We start from the raw sequence: 14829 nt of genomic DNA, 5'->3' as shown, positions 1-14829 counted from the left end.
GGAAAGACCCTGGGGGGGCGTCCAAAAATCGTTCTCTAGGAATGTACCGAGGTAAGGATATAGCCACCCAAGAAAAAAATAAGGAAACCTACCTTTCTTTTGATAAAATTGAGTCTGGCTTGGCACATATCACAAAGCATGTTGTCAACCTACGACACAGAAAAACAAGATTGAAAACCTTGGGACATGTTGCAATACCAAAAAAACAATTTCAATAATTGTGTTAGTGTTGCAATAGTTATATTCGCGTGAATCATTTCTTCAGAAACTAACAATTTATGAAAAATATTTTCACGTGTTTCATATCGTTTAACTACCTGTGTACTAGAAGGTTGAGGTATATAGGCTGAATAGGATGAACCACAGCCCATTCCTCCACCTAATTCCTAGATTAACATCCTTATTGATAATCTTAAACAAGGCAGAAGAATTAATGACAGTGCCTAGACGTAATTATTTGTGATGTGACGAGTGTTCAATTTATCGCAAGTGCCGCGTACAATTCTCTGGTTTAATCAATTATCATTAATCAATCAATAAACATTCAGAGAAGAAACCCAGAAAAGGACATACTTGTTTATGAAACTATTGTGCACTTCATCATGCATGTTCACCTTCTAGGTATAAATTTGGTTTGTCTGTCTGTCTGTTTGTTTGAATTTGTATCCAAAAAGCGTCAAAACGGCTGAACCAAACTTTTTGTGGGACATCACGTGACCCCAGGGAAGGTTTATGAATGATAAAAATTTAAGATGCTATATCGTTTGCACTAATGTCTGATTGAACTAACGTTGCATTTGCACTAATGTCAGCTGATCAGAAACAGGTTTGTATTACGAATGAACACAAATCGAGCCTTACCGTGTTCAATTTGACTAAAATTTTATTTTCCCGTCAGGATTTAATTTTCTCGCCAGGAATATTTAGTAAAAATAATCATCAGTTTAAGTGATCTGAAATACTAAAAATATTTGTTCAAACCATCCTAATTTTTTTGTACTTTTATAGTTTTGATATTTGTTATGCTAATTTTTTTATTTTTACATTAAAAACATTCAATTATTACAATGAAAACACTATACAAACAACATTTCTTCTCTTTTCAAACATTACATATTTATATTTCCCTGCAATGTGTTCACAATGATGACCCTTTTAATGCTCTGTATAATTCTTGCGATATCCATGCCTCTGAGAAGCTGTTCTGGACCTTCATGATATCTTATCTTGCTGAGGTTCATAAGTAACCCCATCGTATCAAGAATAGTTTCATAAAATTACATATAACACTGTTATTTTGGTACGACGTGCACTTTGAAGTTTTGAAAGCATAAAAAAGGCAGACCACATTTTGGAAATACCATCAGATGATAATGTAAATTGAATTGATAAATAAATGCAGCTTCTTAATGAATATCACTGCATAAAGTGCTATACAATGCACGTGGACTATACAATTCACAATTAGGGGACAAATAGAATCAACTTTAAAGAAAATAAAGTATAATAAAATCAACTTCAAGGCCAGTGTGCGGGGATATAACTATTTTACCTAATCTTGCTCCCCTTTGTTGAAATCCTGAATACGCCCATGTATTATGAATAATTCATGTTTCAGAATAATTGTTAATTTTTGTCACAATTATTTATCAATTTTCACTGTAAGCTAATAAACAGCGGTCACTGGATCGAGTCACAGAAATCAAATTATGTGTTTTTGCATTCGTAAATATATTCTTTATCTTGTATAAGTATATGTATAATAGTTTATACATAAAATATGATTTTCGTTATCTTGACTTTTTATGATATACACTGAAGTGTAGAACTATAAGGCATATGCGTTTGGTTAGTTCTTAAACATTTTTAAGAGAGACACAAATTAGAAAAATGTGAGATGTTAGCATATTTCAAAATTAAAACCATATTTTAAATTTACTTTTATTGTGAAAAAGTTTTAACCACAGCAATTTAATAAAAAGATTTCTCGAAAAATTTAACCAACTTGTTTTTGTTTTTTTCTATATATCTGGTTTCATGGTGAAAGTATTGCAAAATGTAAAGCTAATAAATTTAAGATATACAGAACATTCCATTTTGTAGGGTCTCTGAAAGGCAGAAGTCCTTGTGTATGAAAAAGGCCCAAAATGATGCCCATCTCTAACTAAATGTGCATGTTTTATATTACTCATACAGCATTTTCCACAGAAATTAAACCTTATCATGTCACTCTCCCTTTTAATAAAATCACTTTCCAAATGTTTTTGAAAGAGTGGGGTGTTACAACTTATACAAAGAAATGTTTTTAATATGTCTAAAAAGACGCTATTTCACAAGCAATTTTGTTCGTTACTAGATTAGTAAATATATGTATGTAATAAAGATCAAAAACCTGACTGTTCCTTCTGTGGATGATTACCTGGTTTAATAGAACTCTTTCTCTCTCTGATCCTTCTGCTTCTCCCCCTCCTCCTCCCCCTCCCCCTCCTCCTTCTTCTAGATCTTCAACCTGTTCTTCTTCAGTACTGCTTCCTCGCCGAACACACCCTTTACAAGGAACGTTAATTATAGGTAATTGTGGTTAATTGTAGTTAATTGTAGTTAATTGTAGTTGATTGTAGTTAATTGTAGTTAACTGTAGTTNNNTGTTACCTACTCTCTGCGCGTTCCTTCCTCCATTTGTTGCATGCTCTCTCTACTGTTCCCTCCCCTATCTGTTACCTGCTCTCTCTGCTGTTCCCTCCAATATCTGTTATCTGCTCTCTCTGAATTGTTCCCTCCCCTATTTGTTACCTGCTCTCTCTGCTGTTCCCTCCCCTATTTTTTACCTGCTCTCTCTGCTGTTCCCTCCAATATCTGTTACCTGCTCTTTACGCTGTTCCCTCCCCTATCTGTTACCTGCTCTCTCCGCTGTTCCCTCAAATATATGTTACCTGCTCTCTCCCCTATCCGTTACCTGCTCTCTTCGCTAAATCCTCCCCTATCTGTTACCTGCTCTTACTACTGTTCCCTCCAATATATGTTACCTGCTCTCTCCACTGTTCCCTCCCCTATCCATTACCTGCTCTCTCCGCTATTCCCTCCCCTTTTTTGTTACCTACTCTCTGCGCGTTCCTTCCTCCATTTGTTGCATGCTCTCTCTGCTGTTCCCTCCCCTATCTGTTACCTGCTCTCTCTGCTGTTCCCTCCCGTATCTGTTACCAGCTCTTATCCACTGTTCCCTCCCCTATCTGTTACCTGGTCTCTCCGCTGTTCCCTCCCCTTTCTGTTACCTGCTCTCTCCACTGTTTCCAAGCAGTTACCTGCTCTCTCGGCTGTTCCCTCCCCGATCTGTTACCTGCTCTCTCCACTGTTCTCTATCTGTTACCTGCTCTCTCCACTGTTCCCTATCTGTTACCTGCTCTCTCGGCTGTTCCCTCTCCGATCTGAATGAAGGCTCCCTCTAGGTTCTCTGCTACTGAGTTAAGTCCTGAGCCAAGATGAGTTCCAATATCCTGTTCCAGGCAAATACATGATTTAGAGCACACTTAATCTTCTTCTTATGTTAGATTCAATTTGAAGTCAGATTTAATACCTGGATTTAAGCTCTTACAAAATTATTTTTACGATTAGGTTCAATTTAATAACGTTTTTCTTAGATGATTTCGAATCTCAAGTTTATTTATGTTGATTAAAGATACCTATGTCTGAATTTAATAAATTTGAGCTGCGTCTTTAATCTGTCAAAAACCGGTTTCAATTGAGCGCCGGCTTAAATCTTGAAGCAATGAATACGATTTTAAGTGGAACCAACCATATCTAAGCCGAGGCTTAAATTTTAGCCGGTACTCAAATTCTTTAAATTCGTTCTCATATATCTTACGGCCTAAGGTCAATTCAAATTGTTTTCAAGGTTGAGCTCAGTTGTATATTACAAGTTATAAAATGTATACAGAGGATGAGACTACAAAGACGACCGGAAACTTTTAAAATATGACAATACCAAGGTTAAATTAAGTATTAGCTGCCTTAGATATAGTAATCATAGTAACTTATTTAAGGATTTGGCAAAGATAAAAACAAGCCTTCCGTTGCAGGGAATTGTGAATATAAGGAAATAGATTTAGTGTAAATTTCGTACAATCGTCGCTGAAGTCTCATTCTTAATGGGTAGCCCTGTATATGTGGTAAATTACAAAAAAATCATTTCTCTACTGATGTTTCAGCAAATTCCATTATTTATGTTGTTATTGAAATTTAGTAAAGGAAAATCAAAAAGCAAGAATTTTTTGGCAAAAGAATTTGTCCAATTTAAAAGCAAAAATTACAAAATAATGGCGTAGACAATAGTCATTCAGATTTGTTGGTTTTCGCTGTAAAATGTCAAATTTTAATGAGAGTTAAACCATGAATTCCTTCGCTGCTCGTGATAACTAAAAAAAGATTAATTTACTGAGTGTCCCAAAAAAACGATCTTTAAGACATTGTAGCCCTCACCATCGTTCAATTTTTTTAAATTGTACATTATTAAAATCTTTGGAACATTTCCGATTGATTGATACCAATTAGAGGTATATCACAAAACTTAAAGAAGTATTGACTGTTTGAAGTTCCAAAGATTTCAAAGTGTACAATTTTTCAAAAATTGAACAAATTTCACCCCATACGGTCCAGCCGTTATAGCTATAGCTAACATATATATAACAAATATATATAAGCGAAGAAAATTATTATATAAATATGTGTTAAAAAAGTAAATTAATGTTTAAGGTTAAATTCATTTTATTCAGTTTCTTTCAACTTTAAGCGATCAATTATTCATAGAATCAACGTTACACAACTTAATAGATTTCTTTATGTTACAAAACTTAATAGATTTCTTTATGTTACAAAACTTAATAGATTTCTTTATGTTACAAAACTTAATAGAATTCTTTATGTTACAAAATCAGAATAATATATTTTCTTTAATGAATTTTTTTTTTTCTCCCCACCTTTAGAAGATCATTTTTTTTCTCCGCGTTTTTAAAGTGTTTTATTGCCGGAAAGGTTTTTAGGAGAAAATATATGAATTTTTGGATATGCACTATGCAGTAACAAAAAGGATTGGAAAACTTTCCATTTAATCCTTTTAAAAAAATTTTTCAATCATTAAAATCTTAATTTTTTAACTATTTAGCCCATGTCATAATATAAACACTGCTCCACTGAGCCCGAAAACTAAAGGGACTGTAAGCGTAATTTCTAAGATATTAACAATGCTCGATTGAAAACAGTAACCTTGAAACCTTTATCTGATCAATTTCGTGCAGAATATCGTTTCTTTTCTAGGTTTAAATGAGTTTAATTCTGATAATTCATGTCGTTATAGATATGCGTAAGTCACTTTTGTAAAGAAGGGTCACTTGAAATTACTCGTACAGTCCCTTCAAGGCAGAAAGTTGAGTTTAATGAGTAAATATTTTTGTTTATAATTCTCTTTTCATAAAGTTACTTTTAATTTCATTTTATATTCCCTAAATTTAAAGGACTGTTAATGTAATTTTAAGTGACATGTCCGATTCACAACGATATCCTTAAAGGGAGTGTTTGCGAAAAACGAAAGGGGGTATAGGCTTACGGCGAAAAATAAGCGCTTTTGATCGCTACTAATCTTACTTCTATCTGTTGCGTGGCGTCTATACTCTATAAGGAAAAAATTTATAAAGACTACTCATACCGAAGACCGTAGCGTCCATACAAATTCAGAAAGTTGCAACATTCAACTCGGATCGTAAAATAATCAATTTATTTCCAAACAAATCATTCAGATATTACTATTTATATGGACGCTACGTTCTTCGGTTTGGGTCGTTTTTAACAATTTTCTTCTTGTAGACGCAACAGATAGAAGTATATGATTAGTAGCGATCTAAAGTTACCTGTAGCCTATACCCCCTTTCATTTTTCGCGAACACTCCCTTTAATTATGAATATTATTTTTACCTGTGTAAACGTATTCTCTAGGTTTGGGACTCCCCACCCAGACATACTGGACTTCAGATCTGGTTTTCATTAATTTAGAACTTTATGGTTTTTGTTCAAGTCCTCAGAGTTTACTGTGTTTCTTGAAACCCTTAATACTGTTATTGTTGGGAGTCTTCAGGATTTTTAAACTCTCAAAGTTTTAAATAGTTTTTTTATTGGAGTTCTTTAAGTCTTTGTTGGGACTCGGAATACTTTAAATTACGTTTAAATAACTCTTACGCAACGTAGAGATCACTGGGTTTTAAAAAATTTATCTTAGAACTCTCTTAAACCTCTGGTTTGTGTAGACTCTTACATGACTGAAAGCCCTCTCAATGACCTTTAGACCCTCACATTCGTATACTTCTAGAACCTCTCTCAGTATTGGGCCTCTTTCAGGACTCTCATTTATCTAGAACTCTTATTCTAGAAGCCTCTGGATTATTTTGAAATCGTTCTGATGATCTGAAATCTCCAATGTATATAGATACTCATTTGAAAACCTGTAATTTCTCCAATCGGGTTTATTAGTAACCATCATATATTTAGTTTTTCATCACAGTTGCTTGGCTTCAGTAGTCAATCTTCTCAGTCGAATCAATTAACGTTTTGTCCATCTACAGGAGATAAGAGTTACAAAACAACCTTTCATTTTTTCTAAATTAAAAACACATATTTTCAAAAAAATCAGGCCGGCCTAAGGAATCTTTTTATAATGTATGATGTCTTGAATAGACATTTTTCATGCAGAAACTTTTGAAAAAATCAATTTTTGTGAGATTTAGATTGTTTTGAGGCACTAGTCATTTTTATACAAATAAGGTTGATTCTGTTTTGTGACGCAAAGCGTTCCTAATCCATGTTTGAACCTTGTATGTCTGCTGTTGAACTGCAGCTTCTGTGCAGTATTGTGACTTATCTTAATGTTTGGATCGATGGAAGAGCTTTCCTTTTTCAAGAGACTATAACAAACATCGTCTTCATTTGCCGGAGAATTATTAATTTATTCAACTCGGAAATTTTTCTTTGTTACTATATTCGGAGGACCTAGAGAAACCTCGAATAATGTTTACTGTGAAGTCAACAATAGAACTTCAAATAATTTACTAATATTAATTTTCAGAATGTTGTATATAGGATAGGGGTCCTCCACCAAGATTAGCATTACTTACAGATATTTTACCGTAATTTATCATTATTTAAAAAATAAATCCATCGATTTGCAAACCTTTAAGGACCAACTAACTTAATTTACTTTTACCACAAAGTGTTTATGTCTAAAACTGTTGATTTTAGTTACATTTATTACTGCGAAGTTACATACAATTTAGATGAAATCATTTACAGATTGTTTTAAAGCGGTGAGTATAACTAACATGGAATATTGCAAAAATAACACAGATATATTGCAAATATTACGCAAGCAAAATATTGTAAGAGTTATGCATGGCAATATTACGAATATACGCTGCGAAATGAGCAATATTTCATTTGAAAGTAATAAAAATGCACGAAGAAATATTGCAAATAGTTCGCAAGAAATATTAGAAATATTAAGATATTATGCAGGAAAATATTGCGAACATTTTATAATTGAAAAATGCAAGTATTACGCAAGAAATTATTGCAATTTTTACCAAGGAAAAAATGACAAAACTTAGAGAGAGAACGCCAAATTATTAAAAAATGAAATTAATAATAATATTTTTAAACAAACATAATCACAGTAAATTCGTGTAGTTGAGTCAAAAACCTAATATTTACGTTTAAATGCCAAATAGTTGAGCACTGTTAAAATTGAAACCTTTGCACCGGAAATATTTCCCGTCAGACACTCAAATACAATTTGAAAGAAAAAATGTCATAAATAAAAGAATAAAAAATCTAGAATAATAAATACGGAATGGTGTACATCACAATAAACCAACTCAAGCCCTGGGGAAAAAGATGAAAAAAAGTCAAGACTGTGATTAAAGATGGATTTTAAGTGTCCAGACCTTGCCCCCTGTTAAGAACAAAATGGTTTATTTAGAACTAGTAAAATTTCAGGGGTATATATTTATTAGCTACCCCCCCCCCGCCACAGATTTTAAGGGGGAACTGTTAACATTATTTTAATAATTTTGTTCCCAAAAAGATATAGATTTTCCCCCCATTTCTCAAGAAGGGGGGATAGATTTTTACAACGAAATAAACACCCCTGAGAAAAACTACCGGAATACTGGTTCAAGATCTATCGTTCAGGTAACTTAAAAATATCAATACAGGGGTGGGTGGGGTATTTGTTAGAAAGGGGGGGAGGGATACAAAGGATTGCCCAGATTGTGTTGTAAAGAAAGTTTGTGCATAAATGTAAAATGTTGTACTAAATTGCAAACCTGGTGTGTTGGTAACATTGTTTTAGATTAAGAATATTCAGACAAACTATAATTTCAGGAGTTGCATCAATTAGTACTCCAGTATGTTCAGTACTCCAATGGCCTAATTATTAATACTCCCGAAACCTGAAAAGCTATTGAAGCACAACTGCAAAAAGTAAGATAAGTAATAGTTTTGTGACGCTACTCAAAAATAGTCCTTTACATGATAAATTTAAATACTCGAGAAAGCTTTAAAACTCTCAAATACTTGAGAAACGCCAGAACACAGGTTTTGGAGTACTATGTATACTGAAGTACTAGTGGGGAGTACTAGGGAGTACTGAGCCCTAACCCATAACTATGATGCTCAACAATCAGAAAATATTTTTGGTTTGAAATGAATGCAGCACTGTGATGGAGTTTACTCTCATGAGCCAAAGATGATGAGTGTTTGATGGATAAGCTGCTCAGGTAAACTGGGCTGCTGAGCTGCTTTTTTATTAAACTGCTGAGCTTCTTGTCTAAGATTCCTCAGGTGCAGCTGGAGCAGGAGCTGGGGTTTCTACATCCTCAACTTTAACTTTAGCTTCATCTGAAAAAAAAACCAACAATTAATCTTTCATCCGGAACTTCCATTTCATTTTGTCACGGATCCGGCTCTGTCCTGTTCAAAATTTTCGCCTTTTCGACCGGGTAGAAAATCTGAAATCAATTTCAGTTGTAATTCTTCAGAGATTGCAATATGTGTAATACAATACTAGCGATTCAAATCAATAATTAACATTTAAAAACCAGGGGCTGAATTTAATGAATCTACAGCACTACAGGTAGGTATTTGAATCAAGGCCAAGTTCAGCGACCTAGTTCAAATTTATTTAATTCGATCCCAAGGAATTATAATGCGATCCTTATCATGTCTTAAAAGCGCGAGTGGCGGGGGTACGGGGGGGGGGTTGATCACCTCCTTCTGCCTTCTCTGCATCCCCATCTCCTTGCATATCTGAGGTCCAGAGGGTTAGATTGTCTCTGAGTAGTTGCATAATAAGTGTTGAATCCTTATAGCTCTCTTCAGATAGAGTATCCAGCTCAGCAATAGCATCATCAAAAGCAGCCTAGAATATAGAATTAGCATTGAATATAGCATTAACGTTTAATATATCCTAGAATATAGAATTAGCATAGAATAGAGCATTAGCATTTAGTATAGCCTGGAATGTAGCATCAGCATTGAATACAGCTTAGAATAAGAGCATTAACATTTAATATAGCATAGAATATAGAATAAAATAAAGCATTAACATTTAATATAGCCTAGAATATAGGATTATCATTGAAAATTGCATAACTAAAGCATTCACATTTAATATATCCTAGAATATAGAATTCGCAATAAATATAGCATAGAATAGAGCATTAACATTTAATATAGCCTAGAAAAAAGAATTGACATGAAATATAGGAAAAGTATCATCCAAGTTCTGAACAGATTTTTTGCCTTTCAAATTATAACAATGTTAAAATATTTTTGTGTTTTTTAGTCTTCAGAAGCTACAAGATTAAAATATTGCTCATTCTTTTTTTTCGTATTCCTTATGCATTTCCTTGAGGGCGTTAAAAATTCCAAAGATTGGAACTATTGCATTGATAAACACATATATGGCATCCTATAGATTGAGTAAAATCCCTTTGAATATATCTGAAGGTGAAATGTCGCAAGGATGACAATTTATGTTCTATGCAGATTATTCTTATGATATCTACCTTGGCAAGCCTGCAGGCTCTATCTGGTGAGTTTAGAATCTCGTAGTAGAACACGGAGAAGTTCAATGCTAGTCCCAACCTGTAATAAATGTTTGTTTATTTTACAATTAAAATCAAATAATTCAAAAGCAGTAAAATTATATTTACAATTTACATTTAAGTCAATGACAGTGATGTTGCATTACGGGCTGATTTTAAAACTGAATGGATAGAAAAACGCCCTAAATTTCTTTGATAACGGTATCCATTTGGAATTTAGTAATGCATTAAAACCATCTCACCACATTTAAAAAATCTGGGGGNTTCATGTATATAAAGTATATCCTGGCATATATCCTTCAACTCATTCTCAACCTAGAATATCCAGGTGGTAGAAAAAATCCCGAATGTCCAGTGCTTAAGATCCGAATCCTGATCCGGATGGATCCTAAGAGCAAATATTATACAAAAACTCTCAAACCCCTGATCTCTGAATGGTTCATCAAGATTTAGCATAAAAATAAGCTAAAACAAAGAAAAATAATTCGACAATGATGCTTAAAAAATTTCGCCAAAATTAAACGGATCTGAAGCCTTGTATATAACTCTCAATTATCCTGTTGTCCCAAAATCCATATATTCAATATTGTTCCGTCCTGTATTGCGAGTTTTTTTCCACTGCGAAAATCAGTGCTTAGGATCCGGATCCGTAAGATTTTAGCTTCATGGATCCGGATCCACAAATATGCGGATTCGCGGATCCTAATCCAAGTGGTAAAATATCAACAAAATCTGAAAAAAACCTTTTTTCTCCAAAAACCAAAATCTGAACTTTTGAAAAAAAGAGATTATAAAAATGGTTCATCAAGTTTTAGGATAAAAATATGCGAACAAATAAAACAAAAAAATTCGAAAAATATTCAGTAAATCTTATATAAACGACCTGAATCCGGATCCGGATTTGGACCCGGATCCATTTTTTTCCAGTGCAGATCCAGGATCTAGGATCCGAATCCGCATCAAAATTAAATGGATCCAAAGCACTGGCGAAAATATATCTGCAGGAGACAATCCCCCCCCCCTCAACAGATGCTGTGTATTTTAAACCTACTGGGGTGTATCACAAGTTAAATATGCCTGCGGTTTATAAACAATATTCAAACCAAGCTAACATCGAATTTATTTGCAATAAAATTTAGAAAGTGTTAAATCCTTCCTCCTCCCATCAGAATATATATGATTGCTTCAAGTTGTTCATATAAAATTCAACGTATTTTGTACTGCAATATAATTTATGATGTTAAAACAAGAAAATCCCTTGGGTTTACCATGAGAGTTTGACGCATTCCATTTTTCGAAACGCTGCGTCATATGAAAAATTTGCGTAGATAGAAATGACAAACTTATATGACATAAACCTCCCTTATGTTTACTCAAGAATTGGTTTGTGTTTACGTAGATTTATATCAGTTTGTTCTGCCTATAAATCCAATACATTTCTCAATATATTTGTCTACAATACTTATGTTCAGGTACGTACAATAAGAGAAGAACTTTATTGGTGGAAAATACATTGATCTTGAATTGTACAGAATAGGGGTGAATTGTGAAAGTTGCCCCCCCCCCCACATCTTTAAAAATCAATATGAATACACTATTGAGGTGTACACCAACTAGAAGTCGAGCTCTTTCAGATGTTTTAACCCAACAAACCAAATGGTTTCCATAAGTTAAAATTCTTTAAAAGGTGGATAAATGTATTATCTTTTCAGTTGATTTACCTGATTGGGTGTGTGGGTGGGAGCTCCGTCATGGCAATATCTGACGCAGCTTTGTACGCAACTAGAGAATTCTCTGCAGCCTCCTTACGGTCATTTCCAGTGGCAAACTCAGCCAAATACCTACGCAATGTGTAATTATTAATTTTACACTAAGAGTTGTGAAATAGATTAAAAAATATCTAAGAAAAGTTGTTTTGACAAGTTTAAGAGAGTTTGTATTGAATGATCTTTACTTCAAGACGTCTTAAATAGTAAAAATTTGGAGTTTGTAACTGATTATTAAATGAGCTAAGCTTTGACACTTGTTAGGAACATTGTCCTCTTAAATAAGTAAACTTTAAATATATGACGACTATATAATCTTTCTTAAGACAATTAGACCTTAGACTTTTGAACTTATTGTACCTGTGGTAATCTCCCTTCATCTTGTAATAGAATACTTTACTCTCTCCAGTAGAGCTGGAGGGGATTAGATGTTTATCCAATACATCAAGTATATCCTGGCATATATCCTTCAACTCATTCTCAACCTAGAATATCCAGGTTTATGTATATCAAGTATATCCTGGCATATATCCTTCAACTCATTCTCAACCTAGAATATCCAGGATTAAGTTTACAAAGCATATCCTGGCATAAGTCCCTTCATTCTCAAAATAGAATATCCTAGTAAGTCTCTTAAGATACTAAAATTAAACCTTTCTATCAAAAATATCTCGAAGACAAAGGATCTGTGTAGAAAAATGTGTCTAAAACCAAATATTGATTATATTTCTAGAACTTCCTCCTTGTGAAAGTATTGAGCATTATTAACTAAATATTTTTTTCTTTCAGGACAAAAGTAGCTTCAGATTAAAAAAAAACTTGTTTAATAATGAGCAAAAACAATTTTATTGTTGTTTTCCTCAAAAATATATTCCCTTAATCCTAGCTATGGGAGCACTTCAGGAAGAAAATCAACAAAACTAAAATAAAATTAAATTGCGTATTTAAAAACTGGTTTATTTCTGTGCTTTATCAATAAGTAATCCATCCAAATATTAGATTGAATGCAGAAACCAAAAATCAAATTTATTTCTAGAATCTTGACTCGTTTTTACAGTCTCATTCTTTGTGGGTAACCCAGGGAGCAAGGAATAGAAGGGAGAGACAACTGACGCGGTTCGCCCTACCATATGATTATACATGCTTTGCAGACGGTACTCCATTTTATATCGAGCTGTTTGGTTTCTTTAGTAGGGCCCCACAGGAAAAATATGTATNTTGTGACCAGTATCACTTCTCACTAGCTTCTAGAAAAGAAAAATCACTTTATACAAAACAATTACAGGGAGTTGATTTCATAATTTTTGCATTCAAGATAGTGCTGACTGTCAAGTTTGTCTAAGTGGAGTTACTGGCATGGATTCACATATTTGCGTACAATGTCAAGAAAACAATTAATTTCTAAAAACAAAAGCTTCTTTACCTATCACATTCTTGTAGGCTACACTGAGGAGGTTCCTCTCCTCAACCGTCAGCTCGACGTCGAGCCCAGCGACGTTCTTCATCGCCTCAACCATCTCTGCAAAACAGAAGTGAATGCTTGAATTCCTTAAATGGTATGCCCCTTGCATTGAGTTGAGTCTTGAGATTACCTTACGCAATAAATACAATTTACAAAACTTAAATGTTTAAAGGAAAGGCATTTAAGGTCTGTCCTAGAGAACGATTTTTGGACCCCCCTACTTATACTATTTTCAACAAAAAAAAAACATTTATTTTGCAATATTTCAGTGTTAGGTTAGGACAAGGGTCTGTCCTATAGAAAGATTTCTTGGCCCCCCCCCCCCCTTCCTATCAATTTAATACAAGTCTAATGTTAAAAAGAAATAGTTTTCTGAGAAATTACCATGGACAATTTCTGGGCCGAACGCTGCGGCTATAGCAGGCTACGGGGCCGAACGCCGCGGCTAGGACGATGCGGCCACATGATCAACGCTATCCACGTAATAAATTTGAAATGCATGTACAAAATTGATGGGAGGGGGGGGGGAGAGAGGGTACCCCGGAGGGTCCAAAATTTTTTCGATCAAGAAAATTACCGGCAAATATAAAATTATCTAAAATAACGAGAAACAAACGTCGTCTCTGACTAATTATTTTCAAATTACTCGAATCATCCCCTATGTCCCCATTAATCAGAACAAAAAAAGCTTTACATTGCCTGATCAGGCCACACGAAAAAAAGACCGCATGTACAATGATTTCAGAAATTTCTCATTGAAAGGTATTCATTGAAATTGGTTTTAATTATTCCTTACCATCGTATCTCTCTGCCTGTTCGGCCAACTTAGCCTTGTAAACTTTATCCTCTCTGTCAGTCATCTTGATGCACGTTGTGTGGGAATCGGGAGGAAATTTTCACTTTGATAAAACCTACGCCGCGCCCGTCTAAACGATGTAACGACAGATTAGTGGACTGTGAGGTAGAGAGGTGTACCGGCCAATAGGAGAAAAGATAGCGTCACGTGATTAAATATGCCAATTCCATTGGTCGGATAACTGTACAGTGGAGAAAGTAGTCCGTTTTCTGACTCACAATTTTACTCCGCGAAGTGGGACTTTTTCCATTTTTGTAAACAAAGTTTTTTTTTACTTATATTCAATCACAAACGTGACATGAAATTTTTGAAGAAATAAAATAAACCTTGATAAATCAATCTTCAAGGTTTAAGGTAACTACTCTCTATTTTATTTTAAAAATTGCTATATGCGACCCTTTATTTAAATGTCGTCTTCCTAAATATATTTTTTTTAATGAAAGTCTTCCCAATAAACATTATTATAAAATAATTTAAGAGACTGCTGGGGTACTGATGGGATTATCTCCAGGACAATTATTTGGTCGTTTAGGGAACATATTCCCCTTCCGTCGAAAGGGAGGAGGGGGTTGTTCCGTGTTCAGCCAGGGTGTATAACGA

General features: G+C 34.1%; 2 protein-coding genes across 2 annotated transcripts in view; both read right to left on the bottom strand.

Annotated features, from left to right (window-relative positions):
• Positions 1 to 6645, bottom strand: part of LOC111713267 (E3 ubiquitin-protein ligase RNF34) — an 11025-nt gene extending 4380 nt beyond the window's left edge. The window contains exons 1-6 of the mRNA XM_023488102.1: positions 5965 to 6645; positions 4395 to 4412; positions 3398 to 3494; positions 2420 to 2547; positions 318 to 386; positions 93 to 149 (exon numbers count right to left, since the gene is read on the bottom strand). Of these exons, the coding sequence (XP_023343870.1) occupies positions 93 to 149; positions 318 to 386; positions 2420 to 2547; positions 3398 to 3494; positions 4395 to 4412; positions 5965 to 6009 (414 nt within the window). The 5' untranslated portion in view covers positions 6010 to 6645. The remainder of the gene's footprint in view (positions 1 to 92; positions 150 to 317; positions 387 to 2419; positions 2548 to 3397; positions 3495 to 4394; positions 4413 to 5964) is intronic.
• A 1019-nt stretch (positions 6646 to 7664) lies between these two features.
• LOC111713268 (14-3-3 protein epsilon-like) lies at positions 7665 to 14344 on the bottom strand. The gene is given in 7 exon segments (XM_023488104.1): positions 7665 to 8937; positions 9307 to 9457; positions 10107 to 10185; positions 11867 to 11986; positions 12272 to 12396; positions 13234 to 13430; positions 14170 to 14344. Coding segments are annotated over 7 exon segments (807 nt in total). The 5' UTR covers positions 14234 to 14344; the 3' UTR covers positions 7665 to 8866.
• Positions 14345 to 14829: the final 485 nt, after the last annotated feature.

This window comes from Eurytemora carolleeae, unplaced genomic scaffold (assembly GCF_000591075.1).
Source record: "Eurytemora carolleeae unplaced genomic scaffold, Eaff_2.0 scaffold1005, whole genome shotgun sequence".
NCBI classification, from domain to species: Eukaryota; Metazoa; Arthropoda; class Copepoda; order Calanoida; family Temoridae; genus Eurytemora; species Eurytemora carolleeae.
The sequence above is the reverse complement of the archived record's forward strand: the minus strand, read 5'-3'. Positions and strand labels throughout refer to the sequence as shown.